Source organism: Corvus brachyrhynchos, unplaced genomic scaffold (assembly GCF_000691975.1).
Source record: "Corvus brachyrhynchos isolate BGI_N302 unplaced genomic scaffold, ASM69197v1 scaffold182, whole genome shotgun sequence".
Taxonomy (NCBI): domain Eukaryota; kingdom Metazoa; phylum Chordata; class Aves; order Passeriformes; family Corvidae; genus Corvus; species Corvus brachyrhynchos.
Window position 1 is genome coordinate 1,715,593 of NW_008236807.1, and position 17,686 is coordinate 1,733,278.

General features: G+C 48.0%; 1 protein-coding gene across 2 annotated transcripts in view; it reads left to right on the forward strand.

Annotated features, from left to right (window-relative positions):
• Nucleotides 1-17,686, forward strand: part of PLXNA4 (plexin A4) — a 429,278-nt gene that overhangs the window by 341,438 nt on the left and 70,154 nt on the right. For both annotated transcript variants that reach the window (XM_017728009.1, XM_008628864.2), the window contains exons 10-12: nt 951-1,151; nt 9,725-9,821; nt 12,813-13,003. In XM_017728009.1, the coding sequence (XP_017583498.1) occupies nt 951-1,151; nt 9,725-9,821; nt 12,813-13,003 (489 nt within the window). The remainder of the gene's footprint in view (nt 1-950; nt 1,152-9,724; nt 9,822-12,812; nt 13,004-17,686) is intronic.

Genomic DNA, 17,686 nt, shown 5'->3' on the forward strand with positions numbered 1-17,686 from the left:
CCCTACTTTTCTGCCCTGGATCAATCATTTTCCTCTTCCCCACTCCTACAGTTCCCTGTCTCTGCTGGCACCAGCTGGACCTGCCTTTAACAGTGGGCAGGACAAGCAAAAGCTTCAGTAATTTCCTGAAGCACTGATGTCCCCCCAGCATCCATGAAAGGGACATCTTGCAGTTGCCTGACTGTGCTATGAAGAAGCAGAGCGTGGCCACTCTAACTAATTAAGCCGTGCTAATTAATGAGACTTTGAATGCAGCCACCTGCGAGGCAGCTTTGGGTACCCAGAGCTCACCTGTGCGAGAGACCCACGAAGAGACACCACCTTAGCAACACCCAGTTGGCAATGCTCCTTTTGTGAGCCAGTGGAAAACTTTTCCAGGGGATCTCCGTGCTTTGTGTGACAGCTGTTTATTGGCAGCTGGGTCCAGATCTCTGTAATGAATATTTTGTCCTCTTCTAAGCCAAAATAAACTCTCTTTTTGACATCCTTGACTCCATAGGTTCCAACAGGTCTTGCTGGCGCTGTGCCTTTTGTACAGTGGTGTGTTGGCTGTTGGGAAGTGAGGAATTATGCTCAGATTTTTGCTTTATTCACTTTTATCGTGGCATTGTGACGGGGTTAAATCCATGGATGGAATATGATTGCTTTTCCCATACCTAAATAAACGGAGCAGGTATTAAAAGGCACCAGAGGTGGCTTCCCTGGGTCCTGGAGGCTGAAATAAGCCAGGGAGATAGGAAAGGGCTGTCTGTGAAAGCAATCCTTCCTCACCTGTTCATCTGAGCCTTCCCAGGAATGCTCCTTGAATAGCCCTGTAATAAACCAGGGCCCAGGGAGTTGCAAAGGCTTCGTAATCAGGTGAACTGAGAAGGTTGGGAAGCACCACAGGACTCCACCTGGGGCTGGGAAACCCTTGTGCTGACTTGGAGTGCTGTCTGCTCTCTCCCCAGGACTGTCCCCAGCTGTTGCAGGCCGAGAAGATCCTGGTGCCCGTGGAGGTGATCAAACCCATCACGCTGAAGGCCAAGAACCTGCCCCAGCCACAGTCGGGCCAGCGGGGCTACGAGTGCATCCTGAACATCCAGGGCAGCGAGCAGAGGGTGCCAGCCTTGAGGTTCAACAGCTCCAGCGTGCAGTGCCAGAACACCTCGGTGAGCAAGGGGCTGCAGAGGGGCAGATGTGCCCACAGCACTGTCCCCAAGGGATCTGGGGTGGTGTCACAGCCTTTCTTATCTAATTGAGAGCACTGGAGTTGTTTAGTCTGGAGATAACAAGGATCAAGGGAGACCTTATTGCTTTCTACAGCCACCTGGAGGTTGTGGTGAGGTTTGGGTCAGGCCCTTCTCCCAGGCAACCAGCGACAGGACAAGAGGAAATGGCCTCAAGTTGTGCCAGGAGTGGTTCAGGTTGGATACCAGGAATAATTTCTTCACTGGAAGAGTGGTTAAGCATTGGAATAGGCTGAGGGCAGCGGTGGAGTCACCATCCCTGGAAGTGTCCAAAGGGGGTACAGACATGGCACTTCACAATATGGTTTAGTGGGCACAGGGGATTCAGCTGGAGGTTGGACTTGATGATCTTGGAGGTCTTTTCTGGCTTTAATGATTCTCTGGTTCCAAACACAGTCAGGGAAAGGCTGGCTGGTAGCTTGAAACTGCCCTTTTTTCTCCTTGGACTGGCTGGTGTCACCACTCAGTTGTTGCTTCTGTCCCTGGATCCCAGCACTCAGCTGGGCTGGAGCACCTCAGCCACGACCCACAGGCATTAATATGGGCCTAACCTGCTCACATCCCCACAGCGCCACAAAAAGGGGTTCCAGTGGGAAAAAGGTGTTCATGTCAACATGAGAGTGAAGGGTGTTTTGGGGGAGTTTGATGATGGGACATATAAAACCCCATATAAACAGTCTGACGTGTGCCAGCATGTAATGGGTCAGAAAAAGGGTGAGATCACAGAATCCCAGAATGGTTTGGGTTGGAAAGGACTTTAAAGATCATCCAGTTCCAACCCCCTGCATGGGCAGGGACACCTTGCACTGGACCAGATTGCTCCAAATCCTATCCAACTTGGCCTTAGGCTGAGCTGAACCTTCCTCCAGCCCTCACATGCCCTTTGAGGAGACTCTGTGTCTCTACCCACCTCCATTTCCCCAGCTGCAGTGCAGGATCTGTGACTCTCCTTCCAGAGAACCTGTGTGAGTCACGACAGTGCTGTCACCACAGCAATGTCACTTTTGGGGACAAACACAATCACCTGCCAGCAGCCAGGAGCTGTGCCCACATGCAATGGAGGTCTCTGTTCCTCCGAAGGTTTCTCCATGAGATTCATGTCTCCAGGATATGCATTGAGTCGTTTTCATTGCTGCTACTACGAGATGATTTATTAGTCAAAGAGCTAATTACAGGCTTTCGCCACTTCACTGCAGCTCTGCCACTCCACGCTGGGCACTGCTTGTCACAACATATTCTGCTGCATTAAGCAGAGCTGAAGATTACAGGCAGTTCACACATTTTACATCTGTTGCAAACAAGCAACTTCCCAACGATGCTCTTTTATTTGTTTCTTTGTCTCCCTCCCTTCCTTCTCTCCCTGGTTTTCATTACTGGTTAATGACCTGTGAGCATTCAGGTTTGAGGTTAAAAATGGATGGACTGGGAAGTTAAGGAGGTATTGCACTTTTTCTTTTAAAGTATTATTTTGAAATGGTGGAAGCTAAAGGGGGGAATTATATGGACGTGGGCAGAGATCACATCTGTCCAAAGAGTCTTAGTGGGCAAGAGAGACATTTAATGACCCTTTAGAGTCACGAATTCTCTGGCACACATAGGCGTTAAGCATGAATTATCTCAGGATGGTTTTAAGCATAGCTGGGCTGAGCAGGAGAGTAACTTCAGCCAGCCTCAGCATCTGACTTTGCAGAACCCAACAAAAGACTGGTTTTGACAGGTAATGGTGATTATTCCCTGCATGCTCCAAGAAGTTGCCAGTGGCTGGGACCAAAGAAGTGAGGTTTGATGAGTCCCCAGATGGATTTGCTCATAGGATGCCTGAGTGCTGTGACAGCACCATTTTCACTTTAATGTCTGTTTTCCTAAGCCAGAACACTCAAGGCTCTGCCAGAGCTTCGGAGGGTGACAGGGCTGAGCCTCAGGCTTGTGCCAAGGCACTCCATGACCTCGCTGCTGAGTGTTGTCTGCAGGATGCTTGTCCTGTGTTTGGTGGTGGCTCAAGCGGATCTCTTTCTTCTCCAGGGAGAGAGGTTCATTTGGGAATAAAATCAACTCTTTTCTATCCTCTTTCTGCCTCTGCTCTCCCTCTGTGCTCTCCTTTTCCTCTCCCTCTCTTTCCTTCTCTTTCCTTCTCTTTGCTTCCCTTGTCTTTCCTTTTCTCCCCTTTTCTTCCCCTTTCTTTTGAAGGAGCTTTGACTCTTTGATTTGAGTTCTTTCTTCTTCTTCTTCTTTTTTATTTTCCCTGAGAAATGTTATTTCATTGTTGCTCGGAATTTGCCAGACACTGAGAGAAAGAGATGTGGAAAGGGAGAGCCAGACAAAAGAAAGCAACATTCAGAGAGATACAAAAAGGCAGCAGAGAAGCCCTGGCTGTTTGAGCAGGTGGCAGAGGACACAGACAATAGGGAAGGAGTGCTGGAGATCTGTCTCCATCATGATTATTTCCTTCCCTGCCAGAATTAGCATTCAGGCTGGAGCTGCTGCGATACAATGAGCCTCTGCTCCGGGGGTCACCTGGCTTTGGAAAGAGCTGTCTGAGCCTGTTTGCAAATTGAACCAACCCCCTCTGACAGAGCTTTTTTACTCAGCAGAGTTGCTGGAGGAGGCACTGAATGTAGCACCTGCATTGCAGGCTTGGAGAAGGTCCAAGGGAGGGTGGGAGGACGTGCTGTGATGGTGTGTCCCTGAAGGGATGCTGTCCTGCCAGCAGAGCTTTCTGTTGGTGCTGCATGCTAGACTAAGCAATTAGTCCTGGCTTGTTTTCCAGCAGGAGCCTCAAAATCTGCCCCCTCCCATCTCACACAAGGCACCCAGGAGCTCAAATTTGCCTCTCACAGAAAAACTTTTTCAAAATGCTGGATCTTTCCTACTTTCACACAGGATGGAATCGGGAAAAGAGCCTTAACTTTTTCTCTGCATTTCCTGATCCCTCAAGATTTACACCAGAGGTCGGAACCAGCTTAAACACCTTTTCTAAGTGGCTGCAGCTTCAGTTAAAGATGCTCTAAGGTCACCCAGGTGTGACCAGTCTGTCTGTCAGTAATGTCACATCCTGCACTGACGGTCCCTGGGTGCTCAGGCCAGTCAGGAGCCAGATCTGCCTCTCTCCCTGTCTTTCCCAGAGATATCTCATTTGATAACAGCAATAAGTCACTGAAGGCAGCACCTTTTGGGACAATTATTGTTCTTGTCAAGTGGTTTGAGACTCTCAGCTCTGGGCTTTGTCCTCTGTCACACCAGCCAAGGCATGCAATTATCACTCAGAGGGACTCTTCCTGCCATTCCTTATTGCACTCGTGATAGCTCTGCCAACAGCCTGGACACGGAGCGATGGCAGGGGATGAAAAGCAGGGGAGCTAAGGAGACATATAAATAAGTAAAAATGCCATCAGGAATGGCTGAAACTGCTGGATGTATCAGGGCAGAGAGCAATCTTCCCAGTGGGAGCCCCAGCACTCGCAATCAGCCCAAAATGATCAGCCCTTGGCCTGAGGAAGAGGGAGACAGGGAGGGATGACCCACCCGAGCATGCCATGATCAGTGCCATCACCTGCTTCAGCGGCTGATCCCACATCCTGGCTTGGTTCCTGCCCACCCCTGGCCTTGGCACACCCTGATTCCCAGCAGCAGAATCCCTGCTGATGATTTTGTCTCAAATTCTTCACAGGTCTGTGTGCTGCGAGACCCGAGGTGGTGCAGCTGAAAGCGCTGCGTGGCTTAGAGAGAGCGAGTCTGTTCTATTTGTCACATCATCACACTTTAGCAAGGGATCTCAGTGGCATTTGACTCCTTGGTGTGGCTCACAGTGAAGGGAGTGCTAAAATAAAAATCCAATAAAAAGCAGAGCTGAGAAAAAAAATGAGGAGCTATTCGCAGAAATCTTGGGAAAACACAGTTATGGGTGGCCAAAAGACACGCACAGGGCTGTGAGCTGTGGAATCAGGGAATGGTTTGGGTTGGAAGGGAACTTAAAGATCATCTAGTTCCAAAACTCCCACCAGGAATGTCATCCTTGGGCATCCACTTCCCTAATTATTATTTATCTACATTTAAATGAAAGAGAAACTCCAATAATCACATGGACTCTGTTGGCCTGGGTGGTACCCAGACAAAAAAATTCAGTTCCAGCTCCGGGAAGCAAAGAATCCAGGGAGACAGAATGACTGTGAGCAAGAAGTTTTCTGCCTTTTTTTATGGCTGGAAAATTGATGCAAAGAAAGATTAAATGATTTGCACAGCATCAAGAAAGGAATTTGGTGGGAGAGCCAGATACAGGAATCAATCCCCAGATCTGAGCTCTAATCACAAAATGGTGTTGGGGAAAAGAGACCAACACTAAAATTCTGGTAAAATTCTGCAGAAGTTTCCCCACTATTGGACATGTTTGAGGTACAAAGGGGAGATACCATTAAACCACTCTGGATTTATCATTCTAAGTGTGCTCAAGCCAAATCACCAAAGAGCAGGATGCTGCAAGTGGTCAGGCATGGATATGGATTTGCACAAACTGCAGGAGTGTCTGATACTACTGGAGAGTTTAAGAGGCAAAAAAAGGATACTTGGGAGTTCCAAACATTGCTCCTGTGAATTACAACAGGTCCTTCTAGCAGCTTTTTGGCATTTCCTGAGGAGAGCTAGTCTGTGTTCCAGGCAGCACAGCCTTTCCTTCTCATCTGGGTCCCCAGATTGCCCATAATATTCTGCTTTGATTAGATTCTTGTGATTAGAATCCAGATGGGTCAGACTTAGGGGTGGGATTTACATCTTCTGGGATGTTTTGCCTGTGTTGGAGGTAATTGTGCAAGGAAAGGTGGAGAGACAAGCCCTGGTGGTATGAACACTTCTCAGGAGTGTCTGGGAAGCTCTGCTCTCCTGGAGATCGATGCTCCAGCCCTTTTTTCTCCCCTGAAACACATTTCCATCTTATTGTCATGGCTGAGCGAGTTCTTTTCAAAGGCTCCTGTTGAGTTCAATGGGCTTTGAAGAGGGGTCACAAAGAGCGAGCAGCTCCTGTGGTCTGAGGAGGACGGAGCATTTCCTCGCTGTTCCTTTGCAAATTGCTCCGTTTCGGTGCCATGCAGCCCACGAAACATTGGATGGGGTCGGGTGTGGGCAGTGAGAACATCATCATCCCAGCTGGCTTCATCCTTGGAGCTCTTCCATGGGATTTATCCCCTCAAATCCCTTTCCAGTTCTGGAACAAGCCTGCTGAGTTAAAAAGTCTAATATGTGTTTGCCCCTGGTGCTGCAGACAGATAAGATCTAAAATCCCAGCTGAGCCCCTGCTGCTGGCTCTCGGATCTTCCATGGGAAGAAAGACTCCAGGAGATTCCAGCTGCCTGTCCCTTGGCAGCCCTGCCTAGGCTGTACTTCCAGCTAAATCCCAAAACGCACATGAGGCTCTGGTGAGGCAGAGTCCTTTCTAAGACTCATCTTCTGACTTTAGGATGACCAGTTATTCCGTATATACCCCATTTTCCATTCCCAATCAGCATTTTCAAAGTGCTGTGCAAAGCAGGTGTTCCTGAGTGGCAGAAGTTTAATTATTCACCACTTTTCAGGTACTCTCCTTCCCACTCCTGTTTTCCCCATCTCCCAAAGAGCTGGGAGCAGCCAGTGGTTGAGTTCAAAGGGCTCTGCATCACCTTGAATCTTGCTGGCAGTGACACCCAAAAGTGTCACAAAAATGCACATCCTGAATGAGCCTGGTGGGTACTGCTCTAATGCAAAGGACCTGGCTCACCTGGGCTGCTCTTTACTTCCATGGAAACCACAAATACCCATAAATACCCTACAACTGGATCATAATCACAGCGTTTTGCAGATTAATGGCTAATTGGGTTTAGCCTGTGCAAAGAGCAATTACCGTGCAAGCGGCTCCCACTCAGCTGCAATGGACAGAAATCACCAGCTACCATTCACTGTGCAATTATACAGCAATTAATGGACACAGGACACCTACCTGTAAAGCTCAGAGCTTTGGCATCTCTGTGGATAACCACAACGGGACTTTAAGGGATGAAGGACTCTTTAGTGTCTTTTTTTGGCCCAACCGAACCAGCTTGCTGAGTTATATTTGACCTTGTAGTGGGGAAAATACTTTCCTTTCAAAGTGGGATTTTGTCCTGCTGTAGATCCCAGTGCAGTGGGAGATTCCTGCTCTCAGGAGGGTAAATCCTTATGTGCACTGTGGTCAGCATTAGTAGCAGACATGAAATGTTTCTCCCCTTCTTTCTTGTTCCCTTCTGTCCTTGAATCAACCATCTCCTCTCCCACCATGAGGCTTTTTGCCTTTTGGCGAAGTGTTGGGTGGAAGCTGCTGATGGAGGGGGGCAGTGGGGCCTGACAGGGAGTGGGGTGAACCCTGGGTGAACTGGCTTGAGATAAATCAAAATCCAGGTGAAAAAAAGCACTCAGCACCACGTGGAGAGGGCCTCCAGAGAGCAGCTTCCATTTCCTTTGTCGGGGTCACCTCTGCGTACCTTGACTGACCCTGAGAAGCGTTTGTTTAAATCTGTCCAACTCTCTCAGAGGTTTTTTGCAGATTTTTAAGACATATTTGTTGGAAACTGGATACTCCTTGCTCCAGCTGAAGCCTTTCTGGTTCTGAGTAGGGAAGAGATTGCCTCCTGGGGTTTACACATGTAACAAACCTAATCTGCTCCATCCCCAAATGAGAATTGTTTGGGTTTTGGCAGCGATGTGGCATTGTTGATTTACAGTCTGTTCATGATCTCCAGCAGTCCCCAGACCCTCTCCTGCAGCACTGCCCAGTCACTCCAGTTTCAGAGTTGTTTGCATTGATTCTTCCTACTGAAAAATATTCCCCATTTGCCAGCACTGAATTTAATTTGGTTGATTTTGGCCCAGATCTACAATTTGTCAAGTTTGTTTTGCATTCTTAACCCTGCTGTTGGAGGTTCTTACACTCTCTCCAGAACAGGGTCATGAAATCATCCGAGTCAGTAGTGAAAATTCTGAGTAATGCCAGACACAGGAAAATATTCCTTTTGAAACACTCTCCAAGCCTGACATAGAATTATCTGATGATTTTTTTTTTAATAGTTTTTGCATAAACCTTATGGTGGCCTTTCTTAGGTCATATTTCCCTGGTTTGTTTATGGAGATCTCCTGTAGGATACTAGCAAATACTCTCCTGAAATCAGGATAAATCACATCTGCTGCCTCCTCTTTATCCACAAAGTCATTAAGCCTGTCAAAAAGGAAATTAGATTGGGTTGACACAATTTGTTCTTGACAAATCCATGCTGGCTGATTTTTATCACCTTATCATCTCGCAGGTGCTTCTAAATTGATTGTTTAATAATTTGATGTACTTTCTTTCTGGGAAGCCAAGTTAGGCTGACAGGTCTATAATTACACAGTGGCTCAGTTTTCCCCTTTTTCAAGGGGTTTCCCTGATTTTGAGACCTCGCTCATCTTCCAAGAGTTCTTCAAAACATCCCTTGTGTAGATAACCTCACGTACACACTCAGCACCTACGGAATATACAGCAGAGGCACAGTTGGATGGAAGACCCAGAATGTGTAATTTACACCTTAAAAGTGCACCCAGCTTGGCAAAATACTTTTCAGAGCTGTGCTCAATACCTAGAAGGTGGCTTTCCAACTTAAGGCCCATCACATGCAAACACACATCATGGAATATTTTTCTGAGTGATAGGACAAGAGGGAATGGCTTTAAGTTGAAGAAAGGTTTAGATCAGATATTAGGAAGAAATTATTGGCTGTGAGGGTGAGTGAGGCCCTGGCACAGGTTTCCCAGAGAAGCTTTGGATGCCCCTGGATCCCTGGAAGTGTCCAAGGCCAGGTTGGACGGGGTTTGGAGCAGCCTGGGATAGTGGAAGGTGTCCCTGCCCATAGCAGGAGGTTGGAAATGGGTGATCTTTAAGGTGCCTTCCACCCCCATTCTGGGATTCTATGAATGTTCACCTAATGGGCTTTTGTGAGGGGCACGGTTTGAGATCCGCAGCTTTGGGAACATCCTGTGGCATTCTGGCAGGTGCTGCTGATTAGGGAGGTGAGTGACAGCTCCATTTCTCTTGCTCTCAACTGAGGCCCTGGCACAGGTTTCCCAGAGAAGCTTTGGATGCCCCTGGATCCCTGGAAGTGTCCAAGGCCAGGTTGGACGGGGTTTGGAGCAGCCTGGGATAGTGGAAGGTGTCCCTGCCCATAGCAGGAGGTTGGAAATGGGTGATCTTTAAGGTGCCTTCCACCCCCATTCTGGGATTCTATGAATGTTCACCTAATGGGCTTTTGTGAGGGGCACGGTTTGAGATCCGCAGCTTTGGGAACATCCTGTGGCATTCTGGCAGGTGCTGCTGATTAGGGAGGTGAGTGACAGCTCCATTTCTCTTGCTCTCAACATTCAGCACCACCTCTTGCCTCACCCCATCCCCTCCCCACCTCCAGGCACTCTGTAAGTCTGGGTTTGGTTTTTTTTGTTTTGTTTTGTTTTTCCTCTCCCACTTCTAGTACTCGTATGAAGGGATGGAGATTAACAGCCTGCCAGTGGAGCTGACAGTCGTGTGGAATGGGAATTTCAACATTGACAACCCAGCACAGAACAAAGGTAAAGAGTTATTTCAACTTGTCCTTGGAAGCGGTAACCTTAGCAACGGGCCCTCGCTCCCTACACTTAACAAAGCCGCCACCGTCTCCCAGTGCCGGCTGGCACACACTTGTTCTCTGCACTCTGCAAATTACCAATTTTTGAGTGCTTTGTGTGCCTCCCCCCCAGCCCTCCAATTCTCTCATTCCACCTGAGAAATGCGACTCTCCCTCCCACTTGTGTTGCTCTCCCTCTCCCTTCATCGTCTCTGCCTCCCGCTTCTTCCCGCATTCTCGTGTCTGGTTTTCGTGCCCCTCCTTCTCCAGCTTTTTCTCCCCCTCTTTATTTCTCCTGCAGTGATGCTCTTCAAGTTAACATGCCAGGAGAGTGGGCTCTCTGCTCAGAGGCAATTTAGTAATGAACAGGGGAAGGCAGAAGGGAAGCAGAAAGGCTGCAGCTCGCCAGTGGGAGAATTCTGAGCAAAATAAAATGATAATGATAAAAAAGGTCTGAAAACCACCTGTGTTTAACCACCATTGTTGGCACAGGTTTGATGTGCCCCTTGCAGAGGGGGCTGCACATCCAGCCACGACCCTGAGGCAAGCTGGGTTTTCCTGGAGATGGGTGGTCCATTCACCTCTTCTTCTTCCTTCTTGTCCTTCCACCCTGGAACCTTCCCCTCATGCCACTCCTCCCCTTGGCTGCTCTGCATTTGCAGCTCACACCTGCAGATTCTCTTCTTCTCACATCACCCCCTCTCAGAAATTTCTCCCTCCCTCTCTTTACCTTGTCTTGGACACTTCCCACATCTTCTCCCACTCCATCTGTCCCCATCAGGTACTCCCATAGTGCTGTCACACCGTTCCACACCCACGCTCATGCTGAGGGGTGGTGCATAAAGTTCCCACCAACATCACCTTGAAGCTGGAGAGCAACACAGAAGGCAACTCTTCTCCCCATCCTGCCCTTCTCCCTCTCTGAATGACAGAGTTCCTGCACCAAAAGCCCAGAACTGTGGCTTTTGAGTGTTAAATCCACTCAGCAAACACAACAGGCTGGAGATTCCTGCCCAGCCCTGACATTCAGCACAGCCTGCGTTGAAACGGCCACCCTGCCTCTACTCTGAAGTTTTCTCCTGCTCTCCCAGCTGTGCCAAGGACAGTATTAAATTTCCTGGGCCCAAATAGTGCCACGGGTTGTGACAGCCTTTAAAGGTGTGGCTCGGAGGTCAGAATTTGGGCACTTGCCCCAGTCCTGCTTAGTTTTGTGCTACCATTATAAAATGAGAAGCCCTGACACAACATGGTCCACACCAAGAGTGTAAATCCTTTTCTTGGGCAGTACTGAGCTATCCTTGGTGATGTAGGATTAAAATAAAGCTCATAGTGATGTTTTCGGACTGTTTGTGCCAGTAACATAAACCAGACCAGAGGATGAACTCAAGAATCATCTCTGGCACAGGTCCTTCTTGGGTTATTCCAAGCCAAAATGTTGCAAATATTGACTAGGCAAAATCTGGGAAGCAACACTGGCTGGTGGCTAGCCTGGATGAATAATTCGGATATTATCATCATGTTTTTGGTCAGGAGGAGAGTTTAGGCATGTGCCCATGGAGATACCACATGGAGGCAATGCCACACTCTCATGAGGATACAGAGGTGACCACGATGCCACTGCTTTCACAACCAGCATCACATGGGCTGGGCTGGGAGGTTGGAAGGCTAAACTGACCCAAACCTGCTGAATTACCTACAGAGATACCCAGTGGCAGCATCTCGAGCAGAAGAACTCAGCAAATTTGAGGAAATCCAACAGAAAATAAGGGAAAAGGATGTATCCCATGACGTCTGGAAAACTCTGTGCTTGACAGATGTTTTGCAGACTTTTTGGGGTACTTTTAGATACTTTTCTTGCACCCAGACTGGAGAAATAAAGAATTTCTGACTTTTTCTTGCATTGGCCAATACTTGTTGACTTCTAGGGGGAAGGTATGAGCAACAGAAGGAAGGAACAGAGCATTTCAACACAAATATATCCAAAGCCTTTGAGCTTTGGGATTGTGTATAATGATAACAACCACTTCTGTCACCTATGGACACAGCAAAACAGAAGCAGAGAGGCAAAATCTCCCAACATACCCACAAATGCAGGGAAAAAAAGAGTCTGAGGGCCTCGATTCTGTCACCTTCATCTTCTGGGAGGAGAATTCTGCTATCAGTCCCCTGTGCAAGCCAGGCCTCAGTTTCTACATCTGTAAAATAAGGATAAATAACATGATCTCATTTTGTAGGAGGACTTCAATATTTTCAGGCTTTATTAGAAAAAGCTCTGAGTGCTTCTAATCACTTAACAGCCCAAAATGGAGCTAAGCATTAATCACTGTTGTCTGTATTAGAGTGGAATCAGCTCAGTGCTTCGAAGTGGGAAGCAGACTGAATTTCTGGAGCAGAAGAAGGGGCTGTGAATCCCTGGAATCAGCCTCATAATGAACCATTATGTATTTACTGTTATCTCTTGGGATTTCTGTCAAGAGGGAAACCTGATTGGCATCACCTTAACACACAGTTCTGGGCAGTTTCACACCCAAGTTTAAGCTGTGGGTTGACCAGGTCTAGAAAATTCTTTTAGGATGAAGTGCTGAGCTTGAGGCTGGCTGTTGGTGACACCTTATGGCATTCCGTGAAAAAGGAAGGGACTGAGGCCAAATCACTGCCCAAGCAGCATTTCCTCCAACCTCCTGCTTGTAGCCCCTCCCCCTACTGAGAGCAGCATCCTCCCTTCTGCTCTCAGCTTCCAAAAACACTTTTCATGACGAATGAACTAACAAACGCACTTTATTTCAAGAAGGATGTTCATGTTTTTCCCCCCATTACTCACCCCCCTGGAGAGTTTCCATCCTGCTTCTGGTATGAGCAGCCCAGACACCTTCTCCTCCTGCTCCCACTGCCATCCCACCACTCTCCTGTGCTGTCTGCATCTCTGAGCCCGTGTGTGTTCTTGCTGTCCCTGCAGTTCACCTGTACAAGTGCGGGGCCATGCGGGACAGCTGTGGACTCTGCCTGAAAGCCGACCCCGATTTCGAGTGTGGCTGGTGCCAGGGACAGAACCAGTGCACGCTGAAGCAGCACTGCCCAGCCCAGGACAGCCAGTGGCTGGAGCTGTCCAGCACCAAGGGCAAGTGCACCAACCCCAAGATCACGGATGTAAGTCATGGATCTGCAAGAAGCTGGGGTGTTCCTTTTCTTTGGTTTGTTTTCCTGATTTGGGGTTGGGTTGGTGATTGGAAGGTCAGGGCTGAGCTCTGCTGGGTCAGGAAAAGCCTCAGGCACTCTGGGGGTATGAGGCCATGGTGGCTTCAAAGGCAGGAACACAATATCATGTGTCTGCAACCCAGGGGTCACCTTGGGTTAACATCCAAGGGTGTCAGAATTCCCACCATAATCCCCAAACACAGATTTCTGGAGCAACCTGAGCAACCCCAGAGCACCTGACCAGCCCAAAAAGGGCTGGCAGATGTGGCATCAAGCCTTGAGGAGACTTTTGCCTTCTAGAGGAGCAGCTGAAGGTGAGACAAGATGCTCTGGGACATCTCTAATGGTCAGTATGCAGGTAAATCAAAGGATGTCTCCTGGAGAAGCCTCTCTGGCCAGCCTGGCTGAGAAAGAGGTGTTGAGTGATCCCAGAGAGGTTTGAGCTTTGCTGACAATAGGTCAAGGAAGAGAAAAGGTGTAATTTATGTTTTCTGGCAGCATGACATGGAAAAAGACATGTTCAGAAGAAAAAACCTCCACTGACCCCATCAGATTAAGCCCTTTTGTTTGTCCTGACCCAGGCTGATGTTGTGAGGTGAAAAAAGTCTTCCCAGAGCAAAGCAAGCCCTGTAGAGTTGTCAGGTTTCTCCTTGGAAGGCTCGAGGAGGAGGCAAGAGCAAGCCTGGGCTAGGAAAAGTTTGGAACTGTCCAATTAAGTGATAAAGAGAGAATGAGGGCAGGGCTGGGGGAAGGACTTGCAGGATAATGTTCTTCAGCAAGTTTCCTATCGATTGTGTTGATAGGGCCAAGGAAGAGCTGGAGGAATGGTTCAAAAAGGAAGCAAGAGGATAGGAAGACCATAAAGACAAGGAGCAGAGGAAGGGAGAGAAGGCAGTGGAGGCAAGTCAGGCCTGAAATCGAAAGGGATTTTTGTCTGCTGTCTTTGGACACCTTTGCCATAATGACAGGCACGTTTTCAGGGTCACAGGACAGGCAACAAGACAGACCTGAGCCTTGAAAATGACGTCTCTGTCCTTTCCAGCTGCCTCCTGCCTTGAGCATCCCTCAGTCACCAGGCCTTACTCAACACGAGCAGCCTTTCAATGTGGCCAGGGCCTGATTTACAACTGGGAAAAGTCAGGAGGGAAACGGAAGAGGGAAGATAAGGGGAAATGCAAAAGAGGAAAATCCAACCTCCACAGTGGTGGTTTAGTAGGAATAATTAGGTGGGTTATTTTCCTAGAAAGCAAGGAAGGCTTTTTTTAAGTTGTATTTGATTAAGGTTCAAAAAGTGTGAATGTCATTTACAAGCCCTAGACCAATGTCTATGCTTGAATATTTTGGGAGAGCAAGGGCTGGGTTGAATCTGTTTTTCCCAGATGTTTCTGAAAATAATCCTTTTCACTGTATTTTGATTCATCTCCCTGTCATTCACCAGCTCTCAAAGCTCTCACTCAGTCGAACTGTTGCAGTTCAGCTCATTCTGATGTTTATGGCTTATTCTGGTGTTTCCAAGGTGGAGATCTCTACTTCACTTGGGTTTATCTGAGACTGGTAATTTTTACCCCACCTGAACCACCTGAAGTTATGAAACCAAACCCCGCCAGCCAGAAAGGACAGCTACACCTGAAAATTCAACTTTGAGGCCTTGAAAATCACTTGAAGCTGGGGGAAACATTTTTTGAAATATTTTCAGATTCTCAGACCTTGCAAAACATTGATAGAATTTGGTATGGGGAAGCTCATGGATGATCAACTAGAGCAGAAATCCAAAACACGAGAACCTGGCCATGCAGAGGTTCTGAAGGTCCACCCACATTTCTATGCATACTTTGACCCCAACCCTGCATTTTCAGCCTCTTTTTGAACAGCGAATCCCGCATTCTCCACCCTACAGCTCCAGAGGGGCTGTGCTTCAAATTCTGCTGGCATTTCCTCCAACAACTCCCCAAGCTCAAACAGATCATTGCAACACTCTCTCATGAAATATTCCAGCTGCCTGCTGCAATCCTAAGTAGCTCTTGGAAGGCCTTTTTCTGAGACATTAGCATGGAAGTAATCTCAAGTGACTGGATATATATTGCAGCTAATGGTAGGTCTGGAGCTGTGGGGTGGGAGCATCCAGAGCCTGGAGAGGAGCCAGGGCTGGATCTCTGCAGGGAAGAGGAGGAACAACATGTGTACTCACACTTGTAGGGGCACTCACAGCCCCTCCAGCACTGATCTCCCCATTTCTGTACCAACTCTGGCATTTACAGAACCACTCAGGGAAATTAAAGGACTTAGAGATTTGCTGAGCCACAAGAACATCCTTCAGGAGTGAGGAGCAGCAGCTGATATGAGCAGAGAGTGGAAACTGGGATGCAGCTCTGGCTCTTCCAGAGGAAGATGAGGCTTCCTGATAGCTTTTGTTTCCCTGCCTGGATTTTCCTCTCCAAAACTGACAGGTTTTGTTCCATGTTTTTCACCTGTGATTGGAACAGGGTCCTTCTCTCCTGCTGTGAAAACAGCCTGGTAACACCTTCCTCTTGTTTGAATCTATGACAGAGCTATGAAATAGAGCTAAAAAATCTCCCACGTGCTCCTGGGAGAATCCCAGGCCCTCATTTTTAAGGAAATGAGTGGGTTTTGATGCTGGCCTTTACAAATTAAATATTGCCCAGGGAGGGATTCAGTGGTGCTGTGCTGGCTTCAGTCTGGGAAGTTTCCTCTTGATGCTTTTTGAGTCCCAGCAAGAATTTTTTTTTGAAATCTTGTGCTTTAGACAGATATGGAAGGAGGGGGATCACATTTTCACTGAGGTTTTTTGTGACTTCTGCAGTGAAAATTTGGTCTCAAACTCACCCCTAGTTCTGAAAGAAATGGCATTTCTAGCAAGGTGTTCCTTTTCAGCACTACACCTCCTTTTATTTAGGGTAAAAAACACCAGTCATATGAGGAAAAAAAAATCCTCTTTTGGCTGGCTATTAGATGTGGTGCCCATGTTAGTGAGCTCTTTGAATTATGAGTGAGCTCTAATTAACCACAGACCTACCTTTCCTGACACCTACCTTCCAACAGCACATGAAAACCATCTGATCACAAATTTAATTCCACAAAACAGAACCAAAATATTCCATTGGGAGCTCAGTTCTCTTACAAAGCGCGTCTAGTACACAGAAATAAAAATAAAATGTGGGGATTTTAGTTTATGTTTCTTTTTTTCCTTTTGAGAACATGTTAGATTGCACTTGGTATGGGGATTTATTCCAGCCTTCTGGCATCATTTAGTATGGTGTTTTATCAGGAAAGGATTAACTGACACAGGCAAAATAAGTGTTTCAAAAAGGAAACCTTGCTTGAATAGGTATTTATTGATGATTTGGGATAAAAATATTTGAGAAATGCCATTTTTGGAAAACAGTTCGAATTTTCAATGTTGAATCTCCAACTGATAGTTTCTTCTTGAATAGAAATTTCATTTTCATTCTAAGTTTTTTAGGACACCTTCTTCATTTCCTGGAAAATAACCACAAACATTCGTTCCTTCTTCCTTCTTCTTTTCCTGGAAAACCACCACAAATACCTCCTGGTTCCCTGTAGAGTCAGACATAAGTCACGCTCACTGAGGAGTTGGCTCCCAACACCAAAAATTAATATCCTTAAATTAAATATCCCCTAGCAGTGCCTGGATCTCCCTCCTTTTATTAAACATGGGCCTTCTCAAAATTGCCTTTTGGGTGGGAGTTACACCAACCCTGGTGCCAGGTGGGAATTACACCAAACCTGGGCCAGCCCCGTGATTCCAGTGTTGTTCCAATGCTCAGGACACAGTTCCAACGCTGATTCCCACCTGGCTCTGAACAAGGGTGATGGAGCAAGACCCTGTGAGGGTCTGGTAGAGGGCCAGGCTGGGATGCAAACGTCATTCCAGCAGCCCCCAGGTTGGTTGGGTGCCAGGCTCGGTGCTGGGAAGTTGTCAGGAGCAGCTCTGCTCACGCCAGTGCCTCGCCTTCCCCTGCCAACCCAACTGCTACTTCAGGGCATTGCTGCCAGCCCCAGATTCCCACCTGGCAGAGCCAAGGGCCGGTGGGTACAGACCTGACACAGGGAATTCCCCTTTGCTCAGTGCAGATGGAACCGTGCCAGCACTGGCAGATGGCAGCCATGGCATCCTGAGAGGGCAGCAGGGAATGCCCTGTGAGGGAAGTGTTTGAACCCCCTTCAAGCAGGCAGTTGTGTGGTGAAGTGGGCACAGGGAGCACTTGGAAGGGCAGCATGGAGATAATTAAGGGCCAGCCCCGTGATTCCGGTGTTGTTCCAATGCTCAGGACACAGTTCCAACGCTGATTCCCACCTGGCTCTGAACAAGGGTGATGGAGCAAGACCCTGTGAGGGTCTGGTAGAGGGCCAGGCTGGGATGCAAACATCATTCCAGCAGCCCCCAGGTTGGTTGGGATGGTTGCTCATCTCCTGCTGGGGCTCAGAGGCCTCCTGCTCCACAAATAATCTGTCCCTACTCCCTGCCTGCCCTTCCAATGGCTCCAGCTCTCCCCTGAGGGAAACTGGAGCTCTTTCAGGAAAAGATGTTGGCACAGAGCAGCTGCTGCTGCCATCTCAGTGACCATGCACCTACTCCACACCTAAGCTGACACC